General features: G+C 40.4%; 1 protein-coding gene across 2 annotated transcripts in view; it reads left to right on the top strand.

Moving 5' to 3' along the window:
* EEFSEC (eukaryotic elongation factor, selenocysteine-tRNA specific) overlaps nucleotides 1-17,216 on the top strand; it is a 121,311-nt gene that overhangs the window by 63,009 nt on the left and 41,086 nt on the right. For both annotated transcript variants that reach the window (XM_021409269.1, XM_021409268.1), the window contains exon 5: nucleotides 4,294-4,932. In XM_021409269.1, coding sequence (XP_021264944.1) covers nucleotides 4,294-4,932 — 639 coding nt within the window. The remainder of the gene's footprint in view (nucleotides 1-4,293; nucleotides 4,933-17,216) is intronic.

The raw sequence follows: 17,216 nt of genomic DNA, 5'->3' as shown, positions 1-17,216 counted from the left end.
TCCAGAAAGTTATTACTGAGTCGCAGCATCTGGGTGACATCTGCATCTCTTGGAATTGTTTCCTTTCGAGGCTGCTACTGTTTGCAGTTGGTCCTAGCTGCCATTGGGATGCTGACTTGGAAGGGATGGCTTTCCATGGCCTGATCGTGGGGCCGAGTGTCTGCTATAGCTGTTCAGAGATGTGCTATTGACAGCTCTTGATACCTGTCTTACGCTATTCTGAAGTCCTAGCTGAAGATCCATGGAACTCTTGATGCTCATTGGGTTGTGACATGAACCTCAAAGGCTTAGAACATTAAGAAAATACTTCACATCATAATTTTTTTAATATTAATTTGGATGGAGGATGTGCGTGGAGTAGTGCAAGGGCCTTGACTCGTGGTTTCTGAATGCGTGTTGTTGCTGTCCTGTCTACTCGCAGCCTAGGGATCCTTTTGGTGCTTCTCAAGCAGGAGTGGCTTGCCTTACCTAAAACACTGCGTACCCATCTGTAGGACTCTGCTTGTAGATGGTCATCCTTCGTTTATATAGCAATGAGTTGGAGTTTTCTGCTCTTGAGTTTGGGTCCCTTTTTGTAATATGAACAGAATACTCCTTTTATAAATACCACTTTTTAATCCTGTCTTTTCTCTGCTAGAATATTAATGCTAATTATTGCAACTTTGCACTTTCTCATCAGTATTTCAGGGAAGCATGGTTGCTGTATCTTTCGTATCAGAAAGATGCACTCGCAGCATTGGGAGGCAGCAGGATGGCTAGGTTCTTATCTGAAGAAGCTATGAGCAATGGCGTATGGCTGATAACTTAATGCAAGTTGGATAAATAAAGGAAAAGAAGCTCAGACATATCGCAGGAAAGTCATTAGTGGGCTTTTTCTGTATCTTGTTTTCTATTAGTCTACTGAACTGCCTTGAAAATCTTAGTGGGTTTTTGCTGTAGTCTTCCAATGACAGATTCTCTTACATTGAATATGTTTGTTTATCTTAAGGCCTGAACTTTAGACAGTCTTGATCTGTTTTGCATTTTTTTTAGTCTGCATTTGAACGCATGAAATTCTTTTCTCTCATCCTTTTTCAGTCCTTTATGTAATGTTTTGGAACATTCAAGTGATTTTACAAATTCAAAATAACAACAAAAATGAAAGGTAAACTAAATTTGTACAGTGTAAGATTTCAACGTGTGGCTTTTGATTTATATGATGAGATGTAATCAATTCCATGTTTACCTACATTGTTTGCATCCAATAAAGTCTATCATTCTGAAGTTATGCTTGATATTGTTCATGATGTGCTCAGAGAACAGGAAGTTGGTGAGCTACTTTGGCTCTTGTGATTTGATCCAGATCAACTCAGTGATTCACTCTGCTGCTGCTTCTGTGTCTGACCTTTTGGAGGAGATGCAATTCCAAATCAGTTCTTGTGTGTGCTAACCTCTCCCCCAAATCACCTTGTTTTGCTCAGAATTTAATTCCTTCATGCATTACACTCTTGGAACTTATACTGTACTATATAATCGTTTTACAGTTGATTGTAGTGCTGACAATGTGTAAGAAATAAAGGAATAGCTCTTACCATTCTCTTTTCTTCCAGCCTCTAACATGTATAGGAACGTTAGAGATTAAATATAAAGGGAAAAACTGGTTGCTTTTAGAAACAAAGATAGATGGGCTGATTATCTAGTATGCAAGGTACTAGGCATAGTTCAACATGAAGTGCTGAATTTCTCTAGGTTGAACGAAAGATACTATGGATATATAAAAGTCTGTTTCAGAGACTAGCAAATATTTTCTATAGTACTTTAACTTAGTTACTCACCAAAGCGTTGAAACATTTCTAAAAAGTAGTATTATAAACCAGAATGTTCACAACAAAGAACAATCTTTGTCTGTGTTCAAGCTAGAAAACTGTAGATCTCTACTGCGTGTTTCAGTTCCTTTTAGAGGGATAGAAGATTCTGTAGTTCTTGTTGGTTTATTGTTTATTTGCTCTGTCCATGGTTGTTGAAGACGGTAAGTTTAATCTCCAGCATTATCGCATATGGCATGGTCTTTCCATATTGTTTTATCTGGTGTTTTTCATGTAGACGTTTCAATACTGTAGGACTTGCTTATTTTTTTGAAACATATTCACATATTCTTTTTTTCTAAATAAATCCTTAATTATTTGTGGTATTACCAGTGGTGCCAGAAGCTGTGCACCTGCTAGATTATTTAAAAAAAAAAAAAAAACTTTCTGTACATTACTTTTAACCATTTTTGGCTTCTTTGGAGAGCTTTTATATTCTATCTACTGAAGGTTTTAGTTCAGCCAATAAACTTTTCATCTACTCTATTTTGATCTAAGTTCCTGGAATTAGTTCACCAATGACTCTTTTTCTTCTTTCTTTTCTACAGTCTTCTCTTAATGTTGCTTATTTTGGTGATGGTGGGAAGCCAAATATTTGTGCCCTTCAAATAGGGTTGGCAGACTTTGCAGAAAAAGGAAAAGGTGAAAAACAATTTCATTTGTACTTATACATTGCACCCAAGACACAGAAAAGGAGGTTTTCAGTATTATCCTGCTAGTAAATTATTCTGTGATTAATAAGTTTTAACTTTTCTAGACTGTTTTGAGTAGTCTAACCTAAATGAGGTCCTCAATGTTGTGCAACATACTGAGAATGAAGCCCAGATCTGCTGAGTTTGATCCTAAAATTTTTAAGTTGGGACTCCCTTCATCACTGCTCATATATTTCAGACTCTGACTTTCAGGAATAGAGAATAAAGGAATAGGCAAGGATTAAAAGGTGCATTGCTAAGGGGCATGCAGTGGTTGAGGATTGATTTGAGAATAGTTACAGCTGAGTAGTACATAATAATGGCATGAATGCTGAGAATTGCACAGTAGCATCTGGCGTGAAGCTTTTCTTAGTACCAATTCCACAGCTGTCAAAAGGGAAGAGAGCAGAATAGAAAATGATACTGAGAGTGGAGATCTGCTTCCAATTTTGTTCTGTACACGTTCATAGTAAAATCCATTGTATATTGACAAAAAATACTGAAGAAATGATCTCTGGAACAGAGCATTCCCATGGGGAGTTCCGTTCTTGGATCTGAGTTTTGAGGTTTCAGCCTTTTACAAATGATGTGTGTAACTTTTATGTGCTGAAGACTCTTGTCCAAGTGCTTCGTATTTATTTAGGAGAAAAGTATTTTTTTATTGCCAAAAATACCATTTCAGTATTGAAAGCTTGGTATCTAACGTAGGAACTTCATGCAGAGTGATTACCTATCCAGCATCCATTAATAGGAATGCAACAGGTGGCAACATAAGCAAATTGTCAGAAGAAAGACTTTTGGTTTCACGCAAACCAGAAAAATTCTTGAAGGATGATTTACAGAAGTGAAAGAGAAGCCAAGATGAAGCCTTGTTAAACTAAATTGCCTCGGTCTGATTGACTACAGCCAAGACGGATCTTTAAAAGTTCATTTCATTCTTCTCTTATGCCGAAGAACTCCTTTAAATAAGAAATTGAATAGCAAGCTATTTAGATTTTAGTATGTACAGATAGTTTAATAATTTCAATCAGTGGACAATACTTCACTTTTCATATGAGAATCATAACAGATTGAACCCCAGATTTTAGTGGCAATGATGCTAACTTGGTTTATAAACACAAATATTTGCAGGAAAACTTTCTTCCTTTTTTTCTTTGTAATATGTAGAATTGAATGGGCTGTGCAGTCTTAGGTTTTTGTATTATTAATTATTTTGATGTGATACTTTACGAGATATAATGATTCTCAGTGTTATACAAACACCATGAGGAAAATAATTTTCTTCTGAGCACTTTACAGTTGGGTTTAACAGTCAAAAAGGTGACTGAAAAGCATTTTGTTGAAGGAATGGGAAAGCAGTGAGGCAGATATGTGGCTAGATGCTCTACTACTATTTTTTTTTTTTGCTGGTATAGATGCTTAAGGGGAGAATACATTAAATAAGCTCTTCTGTGGTGGGAGTAAATAGTGTGTAGGTATGGCAGCAGAGATGGAGCAGACATCAACATAATTGTGGCCATGGTAATTCTGGAGTTTGATGGACAGAATCACTCAAAATAAGATAAGACTCATGTTCTTAATATTTTTAAATGATAGAAGCATATTCTCAGTCTGTTCACTCTCTAAGTTTTGAATTTTGGATTTTTCCAGAAGGTCAGTCTCCTTGAAAGTGAGAAGGGTGAGACCTGTGGCTTTATGCTTGTGATATGCTCATGTGCAATTCTATTTCATTTTGTTTTTTGCTCTTTCATCAATAGGTGACAAAGAAAGTCAAGTCTATGCAGATGTTCCATACTCCTGTGACATACGCCATGCAGGGTGACAGAGTAGGTATCTGTGTGACCCAGTTTGATCCCAAACTACTGGAACGAGGCCTGATTTGTACCCCAGAATCGCTTCACACCATCCATGCTGCAATAATCTCCCTGAAGAAAATCCAGTATTTTCGAGGAGCGCTTCAGACAAAGGCTAAGTTTCATATCACAGTTGGTCATGAAACCGTCATGGGAAGAGTGATGTTTTTCAGTCCGGCTCCTGCTGACTTCAATGAAGAAATTCAAGAAAATGTTTTTAATTTTGATAAAGACTATCTTTATCAAGAGGAATATTTATCAAAGGACTCAAAGCCTTCTGAAGAGAATAAAGAAAATGGCCAGTCAGAAGTCCAGTTGCCAAAACAACAGTGGGCTTTGCTAGAGTTTGAAAAACCTGTCACTTGCCCTAAACTGTGCCTTGTGATCGGCTCCAAGCTGGATACAGATATTCATGCAAATACCTGCAGGTTAGCGTTCCATGGGGTGCTGCTCCAAGGCATGGAAGACAAGAACTATGCAGAGACTTTCCTTCCAAAGCTGAAAGTGTACAAACAGAAGTGCAAAGAAGGACAAGTGGAGAGGGTAAGCTGTCCTTTTGATGCTATACACAGGAGAGAGGATCTTTGTTCTGCATGAGATCATACATTGATGTGGTGTGAAATTTTTGCTGTTATAGTTGAGATGATATCATTTTCTTACATTTGTATACCTAGTGTATTACGTATTTCCTGTTTGCAAAGAGTTGGAGATGATTCCTCAAGACTGACAGGTTTATTTAGGTCAGTACAGCACCAAGTAATTTGATACTGTTTTTTTTATTGATCTGTTTGATGGTCTAGCCATTGCGTTCTTCCTGCAAACTTGCCTTGTTTGTATGCCTTCCTAAGTGGGTCAGCTGTTCTTTTCCCACTTGACAAAGCCTCTACTTTTCCACTGATGTGTGTAACACAGTTAGCAGTACATTGAATATATGAATGCTATGTGTAAATACATCTATCTATATGAATAATGTCATTGCTTACCCCAAATGAACAGAACTGGTGAAAATTTTAGCAAATGTTTACTTGATGAGTTAGTATGCCAGGTGTTTTATTAACTTCTAGGTAAGGAATGATTAACTTTTATTTTCCTAATCCAAATCTGATTATTTGAACAAAACATTTAGCAATCTCACTGCTTCTTTTCAAAAATCCCATTGAAACTGTTTTGAGTACTGAATAAGGTCTCTCCTTACTTTGCTATGGGAGACTAAACAATTGTCAACATAGCTTATCACATTTGCAATTTATAGTGCAGACTTCTTGAATACTTTTATGTTTGTTTTACTAAAATAATAGTAAAAATAAATCAAGTTCCTTCTCAGGGCATGATTTTGCATTAGTGAGGTTCCTTTTTCTAAATGCTTCACTATATTAATCAAACAGGCAATGTATGTTTCCCTCCCTTTCTCTCAGACGATTCTATGTTTTTGCTTTTTCAAGCAAAGTTACTCCTTCATGTTTCCACTGATGATTTCAGAGGCTGTTCTTCTCAAATGAACTAGAGGTCTTCATTGTCAAAATTCCAAAATTGTTTCTTTTTGGATGCTAATCTTGTCACTAGAAAGGTAGCTAACGAGGAGGGAATCTGTAACTTGCTAGAAATCTTTATTAAGATGGGTTGTAAGAGATGGCAAAATCAATAGTCACTCTTCATGTTGGGTCTGTTGTGTTTCCTTTGTTTGAAATGGCCAGTTACCTTTCTATTTCCCTGGTGATGTTGAACTCTAGTTGCAGGTAGCCTGTCCTCTAAGCTGCAGAGAAGGACAGACCAAATGTGAATGTCTGGATCTCAATTCTGCTCATTTTCATCTGATCTTTAATTATTCTGATTGCTCTAATCTGAACTCATGAAACATTTCCCTTCATCTCTACTAAAAATTTACTTGCTTGTGCCTGGCCCATGCTGCCAATATCCAGGGAGACCTGGCTTACCAAGTGCTTTTGTTTCTCTGTGGCTCTTAGGAATATGAGTGGGAACAAAAGTTTGTGTGACCCATGGAGACGCATCCAGTTTTGTTTTTTGTTTAACTGAAATGAACCAGTCTCAGCTTCTTTCTTTATTTTTGCTCCCAAGCATGGCACTCATACATGGGAGTGCAAAAGTTGTGGAGTGCTGTGAGAATGTGAACTAACTAGCTTTGCAGTTAGCCTTGGTCGTATGCTTTGAGTTGCCTTTTTTTTTTTACTGTTATCTTCAAATCCTTTACCAGTTTACTTCTGCTGTTGATTTTACTGTGTAAATAGTAAAATAACATTAATCAGATTATTCATATATGAATTTTACGTTGATAAAATAACTAGTGAATGTAGGTTTTGCCAACGCAGTCATTTACTGAGCATATATTGGTGATATCTTTCCATGCCCTTTAAAATAAAGAGCTATGGAGGTTACCTTATCCTTTCCCTAAATGTTGCATGGTGTTCCCTGCCTATGTGCCCAGGTCAGCCTGTCTGAATACTGACGGGCCCTGTGTATGGGTAGGTGCCACCAAGTCATCTGCCTGTCTGCGGGCTGGGTTTGTTCTCAGGTTCTGGCTCCTGTGGTCCTGCACAGCTTGGAGAAGGCGTTTCCTCTGTTGTACAACAGAAGGGCAGTGGAGCGAAGCTGGTGCTGGTGATTCAGGGGTGTGCAGGGACTTGGGAGAGCTGGTGGGAAGAGGAGTATGCCAATTAGCAAGGCGTGCTGGGGAAGTACTTAAGGCACTTGTTGTGGTAGCTCCTCTAATGTCTGTGCTTTCGCGGAGCGGAGAGCAGCAGGAACAATTGGGTGGTACAGTGACTTTTTTTAGTACACAAAGTCACTAGCTAATAGAAAATCTGAATCAGTTGGGCCCACCCTGCTGCTGATGGATGGCTGGAGATTAGGATCACTGAATTTAGGGTGTCTGTTCTTGGCACTGATGAAGGAAAATTTCATTCTCTCTGTTAAGCAAGGAAGCCTTCCTCCCCACACACCTTCCCTGGGGAGGCATTAAACATTTTAAAGTAAAAAGTACACATTACCTTCACAAGAAGTGAACCTCTCCTCCAGAGAATGCTGCTGGGGAAAATGGGTGGCATGGCGTGGCTCCCTGAGAGGCTGCGAGAGAGGGGAGTGAGCAGTGCCCCCCCAGCTGCAGCTGCTCCCTGGGGTCTGCAGCCCTGTGCTCTGTGCTGGGATTGGAGTCAGCTCCCTGTGGTTTAACTGCTGATTGACCCAGGAGAAGTCAGGCAGCTGTGGTTGTGCTTTCTGTTCCTGCTCTGATTCGTTTTGGTGTGCTGATGGAATAGTAGAGCTGGAAATTCTTGAAGTTACGGCATTACAGTGCTTTATTTTGGGTGTCTGCTGTGCACAGCACCTGCCTGGATTTTAAGGTTTATTTTGTTAATAAAAGATGATAACTTATTCTCAGATTCTCCCTTACTTTCTATGAACAAGTGTGACATTATTTCAAATGGAAATCAAACCCATGACCTGGATAAACACTATATTAAAAAAAAAAAAAATTGTATGTAAAATAACCATTAGTCATGAATTAGTATATATTAATGAAAACTCATGCATAAGCTCCCTGTGGTTTCTTACCTGCTCAGGAGGTGACTAATGTTCCATGAGAATTGAAGTACCCTTCTACTGCTTCTGCACTGATCAGTATGTGGAATTTGTTGAGTTTGCACCCATGCTGAAATTATATTGGAAAGGTTGCATAATTCCAGCTGGAGTGATGATCGTGTTTGGTGTAATTGCAGTGTAGCAGGAGGGTGTGAATGGCCCTGTTTTGCTTTAAGCCAGATTTGTTTGGGGATCACAGTAAGTCTTTAGCAGTTAGGTCTAAGGAAAATCAGAAGAGGGCCATTGTGATCATTTGTAGTTGCTGAACTTGATGATTTTTAAATGATGTGAAATCCTAGTCCAGTTTGCTCACGCAGAGGGGACTTTGGAGGGAAGAAGTGCAGTGCGAGGTAGTTTCTGTCAAGAGTGCTTGGATGGCTGTGGGAGCAGAGACCAGCCCAATGGGCAGTTTTGCAAAACTTTGGCTGACAAATGTACTTTAAATAGGAAAAAGTGCTAGGCTGGCAACAGGTGGCTTGTACTTATTTGAAGTAAAATGCAGGGCTGAGAGCGCTATTGCAAACAGTGACATTACTTTAAGGACAATGGTGTGAGAGTCTTGGCAGAAAAATTAGCAGATGATGTGTTGAGAAAGTTTGTCCCTTGGGATGGTGGTCATGGGGTGGGCTTGGAGAGCTGCAGCAGGTCAGCAGCCCCCGGGGGCAGACAAGGAAATAATGAGGACTAACAGCGACTGCTGGCCATGGTTGAGTGCTCGGTTCTGCAGGGGAAGGAGGTTTGTGTTCAACCAAACCAACTCTGAAATATCTCCCTCTCTGAACTTTGCCTCTGCACAGCATCGCAGCTTAGTTCCAATGTGAGTCATGGGCCTGTTACTCAGTTCCTGGGATAAACTCTTCGTGTTTATCATGTTATTTGCTCTCTGGCTTCCCTGGATATGAAGGTTGAATGCAGTGAGCTTCGGCTGAAAGGTGAACTGTAGAAGTGCATCATGCTTTCCTGTGTGACTCAGAACTTCTGCCTGTTTTGAGAAGTGTTGGCACAAGCAGGATTTATCTTAGGATGGCTGTCGCAGGGTCTTGTTGTGGAGGATGCTCGTAAATCTGTAGCTCTGTGTGAGAAACAAAGGAGAAGGAAAACTGCCTTGTTTGCAGAGCACGATCTGCACTTTCAAGCCTGGTAAGGGAAAATAAAAGCATACCTCAGCTGTGATTGTTTCCCATTTCAAGCATAACCATGTTTTTTTCATTGCAAATGGTCTTGTCCTTCCTAAAGATATTTTTTCTATATTATCTGACATTAAGAAGAATGAATTCTGTGTATTTCAAAGACTTCATGTACTTTTCCTCATTATTTGTCTTGCTTTCAGGCTTTGCTTACTTGAAGGTAAGCAAAGTTGTTTCTTCAGCAATTTCCTTTCATGTGTCGTGGCTGTGGGCTGTCCTGGTTTTTATTCACAACTGATATGTTCCCAAGTTTCGTGCTTGCTGAATAGTGACCTTTCTTACTGAACTTGTTCTCATGGGATGTGCAAATCACTTGTTGCTTAATAACAAGATGTTGCTAATTGTCTCAGTGTTGGTGTGATCTAAGCGTCTGTCCCCAAGGAGAAAAGTATTGTTGCAGGAGTGGGACGTGAAAGCAGGGTAAGTTATCGAGATGTTTATCAGGGTGACAGAGCATCTGAATGGAAGATAAAAAGCTTGTCTTTCAGCATCTTTTAAAAGTGTTGGGTTCTCTCCTCTTCTTACCGTAAAATAGCAAGAGCTGTGTCAGAGTACACTCATGTAGTAAGTGGTCACACTGAAGGTTTCATTGGCACCACTTAGCAGGTATTCTGGACTTTCTGAAGAATGGATGAGACTGTGGAGATCAGTGCTGGTGCACAGCTGCAGGAAGCCTTTAAATTTGTTGACTACCAGCAATGACTCAGAATATTTATCATGTTGGTATTCCTGAGCAGACATTTTGAAATGCAGCAGATATGAAAATGTCAGTTTTTAACTTCACTTTAACAGTTATCAGCAGTATTTTCTCTAATTCTGTATGTTTTTTGAGTGAAAATAACGACACACATAATTTACAAAGTACGTGTCAAGTTTATAGTAGCTCAGCCACATGCTTAAACTGCTCAAGGAGGAAAAATGAACTCGACCATGAACGAAGGGGGAACATCCAGTGTGGGTTGCTTAAGGCATGAGGCCTCCCACAGGGGAGCTTGTCTTCGCTTAGAGAGAGCAAAGCAGAGTATCCCTGTCCTGGAAGATTCCCAAGGAGAAGGTCACGTGAGAGCAATTTTAGTACTTTTTTCACTGAGTATTTTCCAGGTATCAGTAATAGCAGAACATTTCACAAGGTTGTGCCCATGCATTGCATGTAGAGTCTTTGTGACAGAAATACCGTTCCTTGCATTTTGTTACATGGTTTCAGTGCTGCTCAGAATGAAGAGAAGTACATTTTATCTGCTCAGGTACTTTGATTCTTTATACCTAACTTATTTCTAGACAAAGGCCGTTTCTTCAGTTTACTAGGGCTAATGCTTCAGCTGCTATTTACTTATAGCTGTGCTGTAGTTCCAGCAGGATCGCAAGTAAAAACCCTCCAGCAGCCAGGCAATGACACTTTGCAAAGACAGAATCTGGGTGGCTGATCTATCTGTGCCATACTTGCCTGCGCACCATAGCAAAGACCAAACTGAACAGTGAAAACGAATTGGGTGCTGCCTGCAGGCATGGGTAGTAAGCTGGGCTAGCTGCAGAACCTCTGACTCCAACTGGAGAAATGGTGGATGCCACTCCATCTACTGTAAACATGCAGACGCCACAATTAATATTTTTCCTGCTTTGAAGTCTGAACATGAGTTTGTTTGGTTCTGCTTGGCTGCTGATGGTATGCTAAATACAGTAATAATACAGAGATGAAGGCAATCAGGTGAATAAAAGTGCACAGCACATTCACTAGTTAAAATGCACTGTAAAATAGGTATATAAAAGATGCATTTATTTATTGGCTCTTGTTCTGGTTTTGAGTAAGAGATTTTGTGAAGCTTAGTGGGGGATGGGAGGGCTGTGTGCTCTTTAAACAGAAATACCATCTCTGATAAACAGCACCAAGTGTTGATATTAGCTTGACATAATGTATGGATTAATACAGCTTAATGAATTTGTCATAAGAGTACCAGTGAAGTCATAGAATCTGCTTGCTTACTCATACAGAATCGTGCTATTTTGTTCACTCACCAAAAAGAAATGGTGTGCTCCATGTGACTGGCTAGTATAATTTTGCAAGGCTTGAGTAACACCTATGCTTGTTATTTATATTATTAAATTTAAAATGCAGACATGCTTTCGGGTCTTGCAAGTGTATGGACAGCTGGTCTTGATTTTTCTGAGGTTGTGTAAGAGTCACCTGTGGGGGAATCGGTTTGTCAGCAAGGCAACCAGTGCACCATTTTATTTATTGGACATGAAAATAAGTCAAGAATGTTACTTAGGTTGCGAAATCACTTGAAAGTACTTGGAAGTTAGGAAATACCAGATTTACAGTTGCCTATGCAACATTAATTCTGTTCCCCTGTGTCTCTACACTGTGCACTTAATAAGGTGGGGTTTTTTGGATGTGGTCATGTTAAGACTATATCACGGGGCATATCAAGGAGGGACGCGAGTAAGGCTGTATGGACATCTGGCATTTCTTAACTTCTTAAGAGCCCAATTCTGCAACTTAAATAACTTAAGTTTTATATAAATGTAATTTCCTAGGCATTTTTTTTAAAGTAAAAAAGTGAAACTAAAACCACGTATTACTGAATGGTAACAATCCCTCTACTGTATACCCTCATTAGGACTGGAGTTAGCCAGCAGTGTAGCACAGATTCTTACGGCTTACTGCTGCAGACTGTTAACCACGCATCAGGAGGAAGCTTCTCCAAGGTTGGTGACAGATGCTGGGCTTGGGCAGAGGGCCCACATGCAGGTTGGAGAGCATCAGGAGGGCGGACAGACTTGGGACACGTGTGCGTCCGTGTGGTGTCTTCACAAGGATATGTCTGCCCTCTTCCTCGCCTCTGGTTGCTCTGGGCAGGCCTTCGCTGTCCTGCCCCACTTCATTTCCAGTGAGGAGTTTGTAAGCCTCTATTCTTTGTTCCTCTTGACCTCCCTAAGTCATATCTAGGCAGTTTCCTTTACAAACAAATCAAATTACTGTCACTGTGCCTGCTGATCTGCTGCTGTGCACCAGAGTCATGCACTGTCCAAAGTGAACTTTGCTGTGTTTCTCTGATACTTCTTTTTGAGTGTTTAAGACCTCAGAACATGAGATCGCCATAATTAAACTACTAAATAGTTGAAGAAAGCATCCTGAGGGTCTTCAGTTGCGGTGATATCACGAGTCCCTCTGGTTGATCTGAAGCATGGCCTGGGAGACTTATCTTCATCCTTCCTGCAAGCCTGGGTTGGGACTTCAGCGCAACAGCTCACCCCTTCCCTGCTTGGTCTGTGAGCATCACAGGTTTTCAGTCTTCTAATAACTTCCAGATGGGGCTGTTTTCTCTGGGGTTGGAAGTCCTGAGCAGTGTAGACCTCTTCTTTCCCTCTCCGATGATGATGTCTTTTCTTGCATAAAGGGAACAACGCAGGTTGCTGTGAACATTGAAATCATGCTGTCAACTCCTTTCTTTTGGTGGAATTAATGTGTTCTTAACTAGGCCACGTTGTGAATTCAGTGCCTGTGCCTTTCTGGGATTCTACCATTCAGAATTTTAAATAGAGGTGAATGAAATTTGCACTGTAAAGGTGTACACAAGGATTTTAGTGCCCTGCTTGTACCTGTGTGTGTCTGGAGACCTGAACTGATATGCACAGAGCTTTTAAAGTTCAGTCAGGCCTTGTTTGCATGACTCAATAATGAAGAATCCTTTTCACTACTGTACTGGTTTTAACTAGGTTACAGTGATGGGGAAGCAAGGGTGTTTTTTTGGCTCTTAGAAATTTTCAAATGCAGTTGCACTTCTACAGAGAAGGAAAGAGGCAAAGAAAGGGAGGTGTCTATTGCATCCAAGAAACATCAGCTTGGGAGAGAAGGGGCGAACATCTGAAAGCCAAAGCTAATGGCTTTGTGGTGGGTTCCTGCTCTATTAAAGCAGCAGTAATGAGATGAGAAGTGCTGAAGGAGATGAACTTTTCTTCTCATCCATCCTGGACGCATGTTCAAAGGCAGAAGTTCAGTTTGTTTGCTTGGAAGATGATGAGAAGAACGTCTTCAGAGAGAGCCCTGCACACAGCAACAGGCCTGTGGTGCCAGAGGGAATTCCAGAAAGAGAAGCCTCTAATACTTTCACACTGATGTAAGCTCTTGAGGAATCAACATGGCTGACCAAATCTTTTGTTGTGCCAAGACCTTCATTGGTAATGAACTAAAAGCAAGAACGGTCTTTGGAGAATCAAAAAAGCTGCAAATTCAGTTGTCACTGAAATCCTGTCAGTTCCTTTCAGCTTTGCCCTTTTGCGGCCTCATGTACAGCCGTTTCCTAAATGCACGAACCCACATTTTAAGGAGGGAGGGCAGGAATTTGCAGCCTCCAAAATATTCCCATGTCTAATGCAGAAATGGAAAGTGTTCTGAAAGTGTTCTAGAAACTAATGAGCTGTTACTGATCATGATGAAGATGTCTCAAGTGTACTTCTAAAGAACAAAATGTAATACTACCTGGTATTTTCAGTTTTAATCTTGCATTCTTTTTGTTCTTTTTCCCTCCCTGTTTTCTGCTTTGGTTTCAGTGGATAATGTTTTCAATTTGCTGAGTTTCATCAGACCTGTTTTTATCATTTTAAAATAATTTTTTTGCTGTCTGATTGAAAGCAATATAATCTTTTCTGATTTAACTTAAGGTTACTAGTTTTGTTTCTTTCTAGATAGTTCTATATGTTTATATTATGTAAATAATATTTTACTTTTTCTGTCTCAAATCTTTCCTTATTTCCCCTCTCATTCTGGCACAGATTTGTTCCATTTGCAGGCCTGTGCTTCACTCCTGACCCCCTTATTTTTTTCTCAGTTGTGTTAAGACATGGAGTTATCACCCACAAAATGTGATGGATTGCTTGAGAAGGTGTTCAGGTGACAGTAGTTAGTTTTCTTTAAAATGATGGTGTAACAGGGTAGGCAGTATAGCTTGCTATCCCTGCCCAAAGGGAAATCCCATCGTTATTCGTCCTTGCTGTTATGCTTTAGTTTGCACTGGGTGCTGACAGATGTAACGTTAACTGCAGCTCTGCAAGCGATACGCTGCAGTGTATGTACTGCTTGGCTGGGGAGCATGAGGTTCTTTATTTTTTCAGTGAACTTCTTGGTATTAGCAGAAGTGTTACATGCCAGAGATGCACATACTTCACCTATGGTTATAAAGTGCTATTTACTTTTTTCTTGCAAACACAAAAGCTAAGTGGGAAGGGATATTTCATAAACTCAGTGCTATTGTGTCCTCTGGTCTAAGCCATAAAACAAGAGTAACAGAGACGTTCCCTTTGAACTTGAAATCCCTCTCTAAGCTGCTGATCTAACCTAAGGGAGAGGGGGAGACTACACCAGCCAGAAAATGTTCTCTTCTGGGTATTTCTCTTCCCCCCTACCCCTTTTCTTTTTCTAAAGTTCTTAAGTGAGTTTGATGCTGCACCTCTGCCCATAAATTTATGAAAATATTATCGTAATGTAGGTCAGTGAACTGAAACGCCACTGTACACCACGGGGGATTAAAGTCAGAGAGGCAGCCCTCTCCCACTCCCACTAGGTCATATGACAATATAAACAAGAAATGCAAGGAGCCTTCAGCTTTTTCTTGCCCTAATCCTTTGTTTATGCAGCACTTAAACTGACTTTTGGGGTCGTCTCTGTCTGGCATTAAAGCCCTAAAGCTTTTTGAAGTTTCCCTGAAGTTAATAAAATTAGTCTGCCCTCATTGCTAGGCCCCTTGCTGCTGCTTCGGAGCAGACTACATATCCCTTACTGTCTTTGCGGCGCTTGGCTTTTTAAGTTAATAATATTTTATAACAAAAAAGTGTTTGAGAGAAAGGCAGAGATCTCTCAAAAGGCCATTCAGCTAACAGGCAGAGCGACTGCTGTTGTAGATGCTCTGAGAACTCAGAGGGGATTAACCTAAAATCCAGCGATCGGAGGTAAATTGCTGGTAAAGTAATTGGAAGTGTTGAGTTTCAATCGAGAGAACAACACATGTTTCCGTGGCTTTCTGCAAACAAGGACTAAAAAGTCATTCTTTTCTATTTTTATAAAATTGTCTGAAAGGTGGGAAAAATGAGATTTCCTTTGTAGCAGTTCCTTTGTACCTCTGGGTTCTACCCCTTTGCCAATTTTATTTTATTGCAGAGACCAGCTAGTTACTGTAGCTTTCGTGTCAGTGATCTGTCACTTTGTTGTCTTCAGAGGTAAGTTGGTGATAGGCTGGTCTGGGGTTGGAGCACTATTGTACTTCATGTATGGGGCTGCCTTCAGCCTGCAAGAGTTTTATTCCAGCAGTTGCTAAGCACTGCTAAGGAGATTGTTCTTCTGATGGTATATGTAAATGTTCAGGGACTAATGGGAAATACAGGCAGAAGATGAACAATCGTTCAAAGGAAGGGTATGTGCTATAAAAAGCACATCTCCTTATGGAGAAGAAAACTTATTTTTTTTTAAAATAAAACTGTGTTGAGTGTGTTTATCATTACTGCTTTACTTGGAAGTCCATGATTGCCTGTAGTATGTGTTCACAAGGGTTGCTCAGTTTTTGACAGCTTTGCTGGGAAGGCTGAACCGTACCATGATGGCAGAGTACAGTTGTTCACCCTGCCATGCAGGTTTCAATTAAGTTAAAGGTAACTTTGAAGCACTCTTGGAAAAATAAAAGATGTTTATATTTTCTAAAGTCGGCCTCCCAGGCCACTGTGAGGGAGAACAACTGAAATAGTGGGTGTATGGGGCGAGCCCCACTGGAGTGTGAGAGACTGAAGCACAAGGGAAGAAGCACGTAGCCTGCAGAAGAGAGGAGGGGTGTTCAGGTCTCAAATCCTTGTTTTAGGAATAAAAGAGGTATAGGAAGAAATGATGTTTTTATTTGACTGGCTTATACAGTTGGAAAAAGAATGAATGTTTTGAGAATGTAAGTGCAGCTTCAGGTTGGAATGAACAGCTTCTGATAGTCTGCTGCTTCAGACCTGAAGAAAGGCCAGTGTGCCTGCAGGCTTATCTCCCCCCACCTCCACTGGTCGCTTTAGTAAAAGACATTGTTCTGTTTTAAATTCAAGCCAGAGGTTGCCAAGCCGTGATAGTACCGCTAAGGGTTCACAAGGAATTTTGGAGCAGTGCTTGTTTGCAGCAGGGAGATACCAAAAGAAGCGGAACCCGAACCTCCTGGTGCACGTCAGGCAGTGGGCGTTGAGGCACTGAACGGCTCTGGCCGCTGGAAGCACAGCTCCTGTGCTGCTCTTATCGGGGCGAGAGAAGGGCTGCAGGCATCTCCTGGCCTGCGCCTGCCCTGCGTATGAAAATTACTCCAAAGATCTGAGGAAGAGCAGCAACTATTGCCACCAAAAAGAAACAATCATGAAAAGATTTAAGCAATACTTATTTCTTTTGATAAGTAAATAAAGGTTCTTGCCGCTGCTCTGAGGTACAGTAACTCCAGACATTAGGTATACAAGGATATTCACACCTACGGGATTAGGCTCACTTGGCTGCACCTTATACTTAGTAATGCCTTAGGGAGGGCTGTTTATCTTGCCTCACCTGCCAACCTTGCTGCCTCTTGTTCCTGATAGCTTAATTAAGAATCCAGGCTTGGAATGGTTCTTCCCACTGGGTTACAAACCTTGAAATTAAAATTGGATACAATGGTCATAAGGCTTTTACTTTAACAAATCAGTGGGTTCGTAAAGGTGAATATTTAAAAGGCTGTATTTAGGAACTCTAAGTAATTGTCATTTCATTTAAAGTGTGGCTGTTGGAGTGCAGTTCTGGAGCTAAGAGAGAGAAATGTTTATGTAGGAGATAATGTTCTTAGCTGTAGGATGAGTAATGGAATAAACTTTTTGTGAGCATAGGTACTTAAGTGACTTTTACAGAAGGGTTTCAAAGCAGGAAAGATTTTAATTGACTGATCTTTACGGCACGTTCTGATACACATTTTAGTCTTCCTATATTAACAGGAAGGAGGTAAAAGCAGAAATATATGAATTCACAGTCTTCTCTACTTTTGGACGCTGATTATCATAAACTCAGAA

This window comes from Numida meleagris, chromosome 11 (assembly GCF_002078875.1).
Source record: "Numida meleagris isolate 19003 breed g44 Domestic line chromosome 11, NumMel1.0, whole genome shotgun sequence".
NCBI classification, from domain to species: domain Eukaryota; kingdom Metazoa; phylum Chordata; class Aves; order Galliformes; family Numididae; genus Numida; species Numida meleagris.
This window is presented reverse-complemented; position numbering and strand designations above follow the sequence as displayed.